Genomic DNA, 12,985 nt, shown 5'->3' on the forward strand with positions numbered 1-12,985 from the left:
AACTGGCACTGTGGGGCAATGTGTGTGGGGCATGTATCTGGCACTGTGGGGCAATGTAACTGGCACTGTGGGGCAATGTAACTGGCACTGTGGGGCATGTATCTGGCACTGTGGGGCAATGTAACTGGCACTGTGGGGCATTGTATCTGGCACTGTGGGGCAATGTAACTGGCACTGTGGGGCATTGTATCTGGCACTGTGGGGCAATGTAATTGGCACTGTGGGGCATTGTATCTGGCACTGTGGGGCATTGTATCTGGCACTGTGGGGCAATGTAACTGGCACTGTGGGGCATTGTATCTGGCACTGTGGGGCAATGTAACTGGCACTGTGGGGCATTGTATCTGGCACTGTGGGGCATTGTATCTGGCACTGTGGGGCATTGTATCTGGCACTGTGGGGCAATGTAACTGGCACTGTGGGGCATTGTATCTGGCACTGTGGGGCAATGTAACTGGCACTGTGGGGCATGTAACTGGCACTGTGGGGCAATGTAACTGGCACTGTGGGGCAATATAACTGGCACTGTGGGGCATGTATCTGGCACTGGGGGGGCAATGTAACTGGCACTGTGGGGCGTGTATCCGGCACTGTGGGGCATTGTATCTGGCACTGGGGGGCAATGTAACTGGCACTGTGGGGCAATGTATCTGGCAGTATGGGGCAATGTATCTGGCACTGTGGGGTATTGTATCTGGCACTGTGGGGCAATGTAACTGGCACTGTTGGGCATGTATCTGGCACTGTGGGGCAATGAAACTGGCACTGTGGGGCATTGTATCTGGCACTGTGGGGCAATGTAACTGGCACTGTGGGGCATTGTATATGGCACTGTGGGGTAATGTAACTGGCACTGTGGGGCATTGTAATTGGCACTGTGGGGCAATGTAACTGGCACTGTGGGGCATTGTATCTGGCACTGTGGGGCAATGTAACTGGCACTGTGGGGCATTGTATCTGGCACTGTGGGGCAATGTAACTGGCACTGTGGGGCAATGTAACTGGCACTGTGGGGCATTGTATCTGGCACTGTGGGGCACTGTAACTGGCACTGTGGGGCAATGTAACTGGCATTGTGGGGCATGTATCTGGCACTGTGGGGCAATGTAACTGGCACTGTGGGGCATGTATCCGGCACTGTGGGGCATTGTATCTGGCACTGTGGGGCAATGTAACTGGCACTGTGGGGCATTGTATCTGGCACTGTGGGGCAATGTAACTGGCACTGTGGGGCATTGTATCTGGCACTGTGGGGCAATGTAACTGGCACTGTGGGGCATTGTATCTGGCACTGTGGGGCAATGTAACTGGCACTGTGGGGCATTGTATCTGGCACTGTGGGGCAATGTAACTGGCACTGTCGGGCATTGTATCTGGCACTGTGGGGCAATGTAACTGGCACTGTGGGGCATTGTAATTGGCACTGTGGGGCAATGTAACTGGCACTGTGGGGCATTGTATCTGGCACTGTGGGGCAATGTAACTGGCACTGTGGGGCATTGTATCTGGCACTGTGGGGCAATGTAACTGGCACTGTGGGGCAATGTAACTGGCACTGTGGGGCATTGTATCTGGCACTGTGGGGCACTGTAACTGGCACTGTGGGGCAATGTAACTGGCATTGTGGGGCATGTATCTGGCACTGTGGGGCAATGTAACTGGCACTGTGGGGCATGTAACTGGCACTGTGGGGCAATGTAACTGGCACTGTGGGGCAATATAACTGGCACTGTGGGGCATGTATCTGGCACTGGGGAGCAATGTAACTGGCACTGTGGGGCGTGTATCCGGCACTGTGGGGCATTGTATCTGGCACTGGGGGGCAATGTAACTGGCACTGTGGGGCAATGTATCTGGCACTGTGGGGCAATGTAACTGGCACTGTGGGGCATTGTATCTGGCACTGTGGGGCAATGTAACTGGCACTGTTGGGCATGTATCTGGCACTGTGGGGCAATGTAACTGGCACTGTGGGGCATGTATCCGGCACTGTGGGGCATTGTGTCTGGCACTGTGGGGCAATGTAACTGGCACTGTTGGGCATGTATCTGGCACTGTGGGGCAATGTAACTGGCACTGAGGGGCATTGTATCTGGCACTGTGGGGCAATGTAACTGGCACTGTGGGGCAATGTAACTGGCACTGTGGGGCATTGTATCTGGCACTGTGGGGCAATGTAACTGGCACTGTGGGGCATTGTATCTGGCACTGTGGGGCATTATATCTGGCACTGTGGGGCAATGTAACTGGCACTGTGGGGCAATGTGTGTGGGGCATGTATCTGGCACTGTGGGGCAATGTAACTGGCACTGTGGGGCAATGTAACTGGCACTGTGGGGCATGTATCTGGCACTGTGGGGCAATGTAACTGGCACTGTGGGGCATTGTATCTGGCACTGTGGGGCAATGTAACTGGCACTGTGGGGCATTGTATCTGGCACTGTGGGGCAATGTAATTGGCACTGTGGGGCATTGTATCTGGCACTGTGGGGCAATGTAACTGGCACTGTGGGGCATTGTATCTGGCACTGTGGGGCAATGTAACTGGCACTGTGGGGCATTGTATCTGGCACTGTGGGGCAATGTAACTGGCACTGTGGGGCATTGTATCTGGCACTGTGGGGCATTGTATCTGGCACTGTGGGGCATTGTATCTGGCACTGTGGGGCAATGTAACTGGCACTGTGGGGCATTGTATCTGGCACTGTGGGGCAATGTAACTGGCACTGTGGGGCATGTAACTGGCACTGTGGGGCAATGTAACTGGCACTGTGGGGCAATATAACTGGCACTGTGGGGCATGTATCTGGCACTGGGGGGGGCAATGTAACTGGCACTGTGGGGCGTGTATCCGGCACTGTGGGGCATTGTATCTGGCACTGGGGGGCAATGTAACTGGCACTGTGGGGCAATGTATCTGGCAGTATGGGGCAATGTATCTGGCACTGTGGGGTATTGTATCTGGCACTGTGGGGCAATGTAACTGGCACTGTTGGGCATGTATCTGGCACTGTGGGGCAATGTAACTGGCACTGTGGGGCATTGTATCTGGCACTGTGGGGCAATGTAACTGGCACTGTGGGGCATTGTATCTGGCACTGTGGGGCAATGTAACTGGCACTGTGGGGCAATGTAACTGGCACTGTGGGGCATTGTATCTGGCACTGTGGGGCACTGTAACTGGCACTGTGGGGCAATGTAACTGGCATTGTGGGGCATGTATCTGGCACTGTGGGGCAATGTAACTGGCACTGTGGGGCATGTATCCGGCACTGTGGGGCATTGTATCTGGCACTGTGGGGCAATGTAACTGGCACTGTGGGGCATTGTATCTGGCACTGTGGGGCAATGTAACTGGCACTGTGGGGCATTGTATCTGGCACTGTGGGGCAATGTAACTGGCACTGTGGGGCATTGTATCTGGCACTGTGGGGCAATGTAACTGGCACTGTGGGGCATTGTATCTGGCACTGTGGGGCAATGTAACTGGCACTGTGGGGCATTGTAATTGGCACTGTGGGGCAATGTAACTGGCACTGTGGGGCATTGTATCTGGCACTGTGGGGCAATGTAACTGGCACTGTGGGGCATTGTATCTGGCACTGTGGGGCAATGTAACTGGCACTGTGGGGCAATGTAACTGGCACTGTGGGGCATTGTATCTGGCACTGTGGGGCACTGTAACTGGCACTGTGGGGCAATGTAACTGGCATTGTGGGGCATGTATCTGGCACTGTGGGGCAATGTAACTGGCACTGTGGGGCATGTATCCGGCACTGTGGGGCATTGTATCTGGCACTGTGGGGCAATGTAACTGGCACTGTGGGGCATTGTATCTGGCACTGTGGGGCAATGTAACTGGCACTGTGGGGCATTGTATCTGGCACTGTGAGGCAATGTAACTGGCACTGTGGGGCATTGTATCTGGCACTGTGGGGCAATGTAACTGGCACTGTGGGGCATTGTATCCGGCACTGTGGGGCAATGTAACTGGCACTGTGGGGCATTGTATCTGGCACTGTGGGACACTGTAACTGGCACAGTGGGGCAATGTAACTGGCATTGTGGGGCATGTATCTGGCACTGTGGGACAATGTAACTGGCACTGTGAGGCATGTTTCCGGCACTGTGGGGCATTGTATCTGGCACTGGGGGGCAATGTAACTGGCACTGTGGGGCATTGTATCTGGCACTGTGGGGCAATCTAACTGGCACTGTGGGGCATTGTATCTGGCACTGTGGGGCTATGTAACTGGCACTGTGGGGCATTGTATCTGGCACTGTGGGGCAATGTAACTGGCACTGTGGGGCATTGTATCTGGCACTGTGGGGCAATGTAACTGGCACTGTGGGGCCTTGTATCTGGCACTGTGGGGCAATGTAACTGGCACTGTGGGGCATTGTATCTGGCACCGTGGGCCAATGTAACTGGCACTGTGGGGCATTGTATCTGGCACTGTGGGGCAATGTAACTGGCACTGTGGGGCATTGTATCTGGCACTGTGGGGTAATGTAACTGGCACTGTGGGGCATTGTATCTGGCACTGTGGGGCACTGTAACTGGCACTGTGGGGCAATGTAACTGGCATTGTGGGGCATGTATCTGGCACTGTGGGGCAATGTAACTGGCACTGTGGGGCATGTATCCGGCACTGTGGGGCATTGTATCTGGCACTGTGGGGCAATGTAACTGGCACTGTGGGGCATTGTATCTGGCACTGTGAGGCAATGTAACTGGCACTGTGGGGCATTGTATCTGGCACTGTGAGGCAATGTAACTGGCACTGTGGGGCATTGTATCTGGCACTGTGGGGCAATGTAACTGGCACTGTGGGGCATTGTATCCGGCACTGTGGGGCAATGTAACTGGCCCTGTGGGGCATTGTATCTGGCACTGTGGGGCACTGTAACTGGCACAGTGGGGCAATGTAACTGGCATTGTGGGGCATGTATCTGGCACTGTGGGACAATGTAACTGGCACTGTGGGGCATGTTTCCGGCACTGTGGGGCATTGTATCTGGCACTGGGGGGCAATGTAACTGGCACTGTGGGGCATTGTATCTGGCACTGTGGGGCAATCTAACTGGCACTGTGGGGCATTGTATCTGGCACTGTGGGGCTATGTAACTGGCACTGTGGGGCATTGTATCTGGCACTGTGGGGCAATGTAACTGGCACTGTGGGGCATTGTATCTGGCACTGTGGGGCAATGTAACTGGCACTGTGGGGCCTTGTATCTGGCACTGTGGGGCAATGTAACTGGCACTGTGGGGCATTGTATCTGGCACCGTGGGCCAATGTAACTGGCACTGTGGGGCATTGTATCTGGCACTGTGGGGCAATGTAACTGGCACTGTGGGGCATTGTATCTGGCACTGTGGGGTAATGTAACTGGCACTGTGGGGCAATGTAACTGGCACTGTGGGGCATTGTATCTGGCACTGTGGGGCAATGTAACTGGCACTGTGGGGCATTGTATCTGGCACTGTGGGGCATTGTATCTGGCACTGTGGGGCAATGTAACTGGCACTGTGGGGCATTGTATCTGGCACTGTGGGGCAATGTAACTGGCACTGTGGGCCATTTTCAGTGGCCACACCCCTTCTGGAGCGTGGCCACACCCCTTCTGGAGTGTGGCCACGCCCATTTTTTCGCCACACGCGCACATGCTTCTTTTCCTGTTTTTTTTGTTTGTTTGTTGTTGGTTTTTTTTGGGGGGGGGCGCCATTTTGCATCTTGCCCTGGGATCCAAAAACCCTAGTTACGCCTCTGATATAAATAAAATCACATTCTCCCAAACAATCAGCACAAGTTGGATTAATATGTTCAAGAGCTGTCAGAGTGTTTGTTAAGCCCTATTGTTGTTTTGAATAGAAGTCACAAATCCTAGTATCAGGATAAATGGAGGTTTCTTTAGACCAGGCATGTCCAAACTGTGGCCCTCCAGCTGTTGTGAAACTACATATCCCAGCATGCCCTGACACAGTTTTGCTGTCAGAGAATGCTAAAGCTGTGCAGGGCATGCTGGGATGTGTAGTTTCTCAACAGCTAGAGGGCCGCAGTTTGGACATGCCTGCTTTAGACCCTTCTGGGTCTGATCACACAGACTGGGACGCTTATCTCTTGGGAAACACAGGTGGTGTTGGGGGAGGAAATATGTTTCTCTGACTGGGTTTCTTATCAACTGAACTAGAGAGATGTGCCCCCTGGAACCTCTCCTGTGATTGGATGAGATCTGCGAGGGAGCAGCCATGGAATGCACGCAGATTCAGTAAGGCAATGACCACAGACTGTCTGAGTTGTGTGGGAGTGTTCAGTCTTTCTTTGGCTTAAATGTGTGGCATTAATGACTGCTAGCATTGCTGCCGAGATGTGACATCACATGGCCCAGACCTTGGGACCGCTGTTATTGTGTCAAAGCTATACGCATAGCTGCCAACTGTTGTTCCTAGTCATATTTATTAACAGGTGTTTATTATATAGTGCACACATGTAATGCAACACTTTATAGAGTATTTAGTCATTCACATCAGTCCCTGTCCCAGTGGAGCTTAGAATCTTGCTATATAGGTTCTTTTTTTATTAAGACAATTAACCTTTCAGTAAATTATTGTATTGTGGGATGAAACTGAAGCACCCATAGGAAAACCATGCAAATATGGGGTGACCATGCAAACTTCACACAGATGGAGCCATGGGGGGTAATTCTGAGTTGATCGCAGCAGGAACTTTGGGGGTAATTCCAAGTTGATCGCAGCAGGAAATCTTTTAGCAGTTGGGCAAAACCATGTGCACTGCAGGGGGGGCAGATATAACATGTGCAGAGAGAGAGAGATTTGGGTGTGGTGAGTTCAATCTGCAATCTAAATTGCAGTGTAAAAATAAATCAGCCAGTATTTACCCTGCACAGAAACAAAATAACCCACCCAAATCTAACTCTCTCTGGACATGTTATATCTGCCTCCCCTGCAGTGCACATGGTTTTGCTCAACTGCTACAAAATATCCTGCTGCGATCAACTTGGAATTACCCCCTTTGTTACAGTTGGGCAAAACCATGTGCACTGCAGGGGAGGCAGATATAACATGTGCAGAAAGAATTAGATTTGGGTGTTTTTTTTTTGTTTCTGTGCAGGGTAAATACTGGCTGCTTTATTTTTACACTGCAATTTAGATTGCAGATTGAACACACCCCACCCAAATCTAACTCTCTCTGCACATGTTATATCTGCCTCCCCTAGTTTTGCCCAACTGCTAACAAAAATCCTGCTGCAATCAACTCAGAATTACCCCCCTGGTTGGAATCAAACCCATGACCTGTGTGATGTGGAGCAGTGGACTAAAGGGGGGTACACACGGAGATCAGTGCTTAAATTCTAAGCAATCTGACTAGTTTGCTTAGAATTTAGCAACTGGGCAGTACGGATGGTGTAATGGTTAGCATTACTGCCTCACAGCACTGAGGTTAATGGTTCGATTCCCACCATGGCCCAACTGTGTGGAGTTTGTATATTCTCCCCGTACTTGCGTGGGTTTCCTCCCACAATACAAAAATATACTGGTAGGTTAATTGGCTTCCAACAAAAATTAACCAGAATGGGGTATATTTACTAAGCTCCCGATTTTGACCGAGATGCCGTTTTTTCATCAAAGTGTCATCTCGGTAAATCTCGGTCATTTACTAAACACTAATCACGGCAGTGATGAGGGCATTCGTAATTTTTTGCTAGTTCAGGTAAAAAATTACGAATGAATACACCATCGGTCAAAACGCGGCTGTTTAAGTATGAATCTCGGTCATTTACTAAGAAGTGCAAAGCAAAAAAACACAAAACACTGCCGTGAAAAATTACAACTCGTAAAAAAGTCCTAAAAAAAAACAGACCTGCTTTTTTTATCCGTGATTTGAGATGCATGCAGGGATCCATGAGATCCGTGCATGTATATCAGTGGGAAGGGGTGTGAAAGTGCTTATTTTTGCTAAAAAAATTGCGTGGGGTCCCCCCTCCTAAGCATAACCAGCCTCGGGCTCTTTGAGCCGATCCTGGTTGCAGAAATATGGGGAAAAAAATGACAGGGGTTCCCCCATATTTAAGCAACCAGCATCGGGCTCTGCGCCTGGTCCTGGTCCCAAAAATACGGGGGACAAAAAGAGTAGGGGTCCCCCGTATTTTTAAAACCAGCACCGTGCTCCACTAGCTGGACAGATAATGCCACAGCCGGGGGTCACTTTTATACAGCGCCCTGCGGCCGTGGCATCAAAAATCCAACTAGTCACCCCTGGCCGGGGTACCCTGGGGGAGTGGGGACCCCTTCAATCAAGGGGTCGTCCCCCCCCAGCCACCCAAGGGCCAGGGGTGAAGCCCGAGGCTGTCCCCCCCCATCCAATGGGCTGCGGATGGGGAGGCTGATAGCCTTTGTTGTAAAATAAAAGATATTGTTTTTAGTAGCAGTACTACAAGTCCCAGCAAGCCTCCCCCGCATGCTGGTACTTGGAGAACCACAAGTACCAGCATGCGGCGGAAAAACGGGCCCGCTGGTACCTGTAGTACTACCACTAAAAAAATACCCAAAAAAAGACAAGACACACACACCGTGAAAGTATAATTTTATTACTTACATACACACATACATACATACTTACCTATGGCCCCACGCAGGTCGGTCCTCTTGTCCAGTAGAATCCAAGGGTACCTGTTGAATAAATTATACTCACGAGATCCAGGGGTCCAGGCTCCTCGGCAAATCCAGGGTTAATCCACGTACTTGCCAAAAATAAAAAAACGGTGTCCCGACCACGAACTGAAAGGGGACCCATGTTTGCACATGGGTCACCTTTCCCCGAATGCAAGAAACCCACTTTGCCTTCTGGCTAAGTGGGTTTCTTCAGCCAATCAGGGAGCGCCACGTTGTAGCACTCTCCTGATCGGCTGTGTGCTCCTGTCTTCACTGACAGGCAGCACACGGCAGTGTTACAATGTAGCGCCTATGCGCTACATTGTAACCAATGATGGGAACTTTCTGCTCAGCGGTGACGTCACTTTAGGTCAACCGCAGGGCAGAAAGTTCCCAGCATTGGTTACAATGGAGCGCATAGGCGCTACATTGTAACACTGCCGTGTGCTGCCTGTCAGTGAGGACAGGAGCACACAGCTGATCAGGAGAGTGCTACAACGTGGCGCTACCTGATTGGCTGAAGAAACCCACTTAGACATCAGTCAGAGTGGGTTTCTGGCATTCGTGGAAAGGAGTCCCATGTGAAAACATGGGGCCCCTTTCAGTTCGTGGCTCGGCTTTCCATTTTCTTATTTTATGCAAGTACGTGGATTACCCCTGGATTTCCCGAGGAGCCTGGACCCCTGGATCTCGTGAGTATAATTTCTTCAACAGGTACCCCTTGGATTCTACTGGAGAAGAGGACCGACCTGCGTGGGAACTTAAGGTAAGTATGTATGTATGTTTGTGTGTATGTATGTAATAAAATTATACTTTCACGGTGTGTGTGTCTTGTCTTTTTTTGGGTATTTTTTTAGTAGTAGTACTACAGGTACCAGCGGGCCCGTTTTTCCGTCGCATGCTGGTACTTGTGGTTCTCCAAGTACCAGCATGCGGGGGAGGCTTGCTGGGCCTTGTAGTACTGCTACTAAAAACAATATCTTTTCTTTTACAACAAAGGCTATCAGCCTCCCCATCCGCAGCCCATTGGATGGGGGGGGACAGCCTCGGGCTTCACCCCTGGCCCTTGGGTGGCTGGGGGGGGGGGACCCCTTGATTGAAGGGGTCCCCACTCCCCCAGGGTACCCCGGCCAGGAGTGACTAGTTGGATTTTTGATGCCACGGCCGCAGAGCACTATATAAAAGTGACCCCCGGCTGTGGCATTATCTGTCCAGCTAGTGGAGCCCGGTGCTGGTTTTAAAAATACGGGGGACCCCTACTCTTTTTGTCCCCCGTATTTTTGGGACCAGGACCAGGCGCAGAGCCCGATGCTGGTTGCTTAAATATGGGGGAACCCCTGTCATTTTTTTTCCCATATTTCTGCAACCAGGATCGGCTCAAAGAGCCCGAGGCTGGTTATGCTTAGGAGGGGGGACCCCACGCATTTTTTTTAGGAATTTTACATTGTTTAATTTTAAAAAAAAAAAATACGAACCCCAGCACGGTTCACACAGATCCAGCCGAGATTGATTGTAAAAAAAAACGGCAGTGTTTTGCTAATCACTGCCGTAAAATTAGGTAAAAAAACACGAATGACATCGACATCGGAAACAAAGAAAAACCCGAATACGACAGCTTAGTAAATCCATCGTAATCAATTCAAAAAGTTGCAGTTTTACACTGTCGATGTCATTCGTGATTGAACTTTGACCTTTTTACGGAAATTACGAATCTTAGTAAATAAACCCCAATGTGTCTGTGTGTACATGTGGTAGGGAATATAGATTGTAAGCTCCACTGGGGCAGGGACTGATGTGAATGGCCAAATATTCTCTGTAAAGCGCTGCTGAATATGTGTGCGCTATATAAATAACTGGTAATAATACAGATCTCTCTGTGTGTATCCCCTATAGCGATGTGCATTGCTATTGCCGGTGCTAGATTGCCCTGCATGCAATGGTTAATGGTTATCCCAGATACAGACTTTTCCAATGGGAGTAATTAAAATACATTAAACAGTACTAAATAAACAGTGATTATGTCCATTTTCTAGAGTGGACCTATTTATATTACGATCAGTTTTTTAAAGGGGGGGGGGGGTGCCGCAGTCAGCGATTGCATCACAAGATGCCGTTGCACCTGCCATAGGGCTGGTCTAACCTTTGATGTAGCGACTGATGGTACTATGATGGTGCGTTTTAGTAAGTGCCATGACACAATAGCGTCGCCGCCAGTGGCGCATCGGTAATGTGAGAATTCATTGCGATATTTGCATAAAGACACAGATACTGTCGTGACACAGCCGTGACAGTGAGCACATATGAATCAGGCCCGCAATCTCTATCATACAAGATAGGATGGCAGCGTGAGGGCATGAAAGCTATACTATAACAGACTGGATTTAGGACACAGGGATAGAGGGATAGCACCATCTTGGGGTAAGTGTTTGCCAATTGACTTTGAAGGGACCTTTATTTGCTTCTAATATAAAATGAGATCAGCTTCTGATATTCTGTGTGTGTGATTTCCAGGTGATCACGTGGCTGTATACGTGGCTATCGTCTTGTTGGTATTGTGCATCATTATAGGTAAGTTCATAGAAAATAAATAATTAGAATAAATAATAGTTTAAATACACCTATAGTAAAACATTAGCTTACCTTCTGATCCCACCATGTTCTATCTTATAGTCCCTATAGTGAAGAAACTGAAACTGTCTGTACTGGTCAGAAGGGAGGACTTGCTGGCCCACCAGGAAACGCCAATGCAAGGGGAGAACAGCCCCCCAACACTGCCAGTGGAGGGACTCATTCTGCACAAGGTTTTCTCTTCATCGGTATGAATTGCTACATTCATAGAGGGCCTGATTCTGAATTGGACGAAGTGGTGATTTTTTTCAGGGTTGCAATTGAGGCGCACGGGAGATTCAGTCTCAGAAATATTTGGAAAGTGTATTGGGCAGTGACAGGGAGGTGGCTTAGTGGACGCACGGAGATGGCCCATATTGTGGGCATGTTAATGATAGTGGTTGCAGACAGAGGGGCTGATTCAGACACGACCCATTTTCCCGAATGCCGGCCGCCCCATCCCTCCCACAAAATCAGGCAGAGGCGTTCGCATACCTGCGCCACGATCACAAGACTCGTTCTGCACATGCGCAGGAGCCTAACATAGGGTAAATGCATTAAGTCACTGAATCACCCCCAGAGATGCTTAATTGCTCACATTATTATAATTATTATTATCCTTTATTTATAAGGCGCCACAAGGGATCCGCAGCGCCCAACTACAGAATACGTAAACAAATAAGCAAAACAAGACTTACAGTTCAAGACAATATAAGTACAGGGTATATAAACATAGCTGCATCAGCAGACGACACTGACATAAGGGTATCCGGATGGTAGGTCGACATGGATTAAGTCGACAGTCAATAGGTCGACCAATATTGGTCAACATTGATATGGTATGAAAAAGGTTGACACATTAAAATGGTCAACATGGGAAAGTTCAACACATGAAAAGGACGAAAAAGAATAGATTTTTAACGTTTTCATACTTTACCATCCACGTGGATTATTTATGATTGGGAATAGTAACCTATGCTGAGTGTAGCGGTAGCGGAGCAAGGGATACGGATTGAAAGTCGACAGTAACTAGGTCGACAATGTCTAGGTCGACCACTATCGGTCGACAGTAACTAGGTCGACAGGGTGTCTAGGTCGACAGGGTCTTTAGGTCGACATGTTCTAGGTCGACAGGTCAAAAGGTCGACATGAGTTTTTCACAATTTTTTTCTTTTTTTGAACCTTTTCATACTTAACGATCCACGTGGACTACGATTGGAACGGTAATCTGTGCCGAGCGAAGCGGTAGCGGAGCGAAGGCACCATGCCCGAAGCATGGCGAGCAAAGCAAGCCATGCAAGGGGACGCGGTGCACTAATTGGGGTTCCCGGTCACTCTACGAAGAAAACAACACCAAAATAACATTAAAAACTCATGTCGACCTTTTGACCTGTCGACCTAGAACATGTCGACCTAAAGACCCTGTCGACCTAGACACCCTGTCGACCTAGTTACTGTCGACCAATAGTGGTCGACCTAGACATTGTCGACCTAGTTACTGTCGACTTTCAATACCACACCCGCGGAGCAAGGTACCTTGTCCGCAGCATGGTGAGTGAACTGAGCCATGCAAGGGGACATTAATTGGGGTTCTGGTCATATTACGCAAAAAATGACACCAAAAAAGTTTAAAAATGTCATGTCCATCTTTTGTCTACCTGTCCTATGTTGACCATTTTAATGTGTTGACCATGTCAATGTC

The 12,985-nt window shown here is 49.7% G+C and overlaps 1 protein-coding gene across 6 annotated transcripts in view; it reads left to right on the forward strand.

Annotated features, from left to right (window-relative positions):
- AMHR2 (anti-Mullerian hormone receptor type 2) overlaps positions 1-12,985 on the forward strand; it is a 121,406-nt gene that overhangs the window by 45,278 nt on the left and 63,143 nt on the right. For 5 of the 6 annotated variants that reach the window (XM_063952132.1, XM_063952124.1, XM_063952125.1 and 2 more), the window contains exons 4-6: positions 6,195-6,272; positions 11,188-11,244; positions 11,347-11,492. In XM_063952132.1, coding sequence (XP_063808202.1) covers positions 6,195-6,272; positions 11,188-11,244; positions 11,347-11,492 — 281 coding nt within the window. The remainder of the gene's footprint in view (positions 1-6,194; positions 6,273-11,187; positions 11,245-11,346; positions 11,493-12,985) is intronic. The other variant, XM_063952123.1, reaches the window with a different exon arrangement.

Source organism: Pseudophryne corroboree, chromosome 2, assembly GCF_028390025.1.
Source record: "Pseudophryne corroboree isolate aPseCor3 chromosome 2, aPseCor3.hap2, whole genome shotgun sequence".
NCBI classification, from domain to species: Eukaryota; Metazoa; Chordata; class Amphibia; order Anura; family Myobatrachidae; genus Pseudophryne; species Pseudophryne corroboree.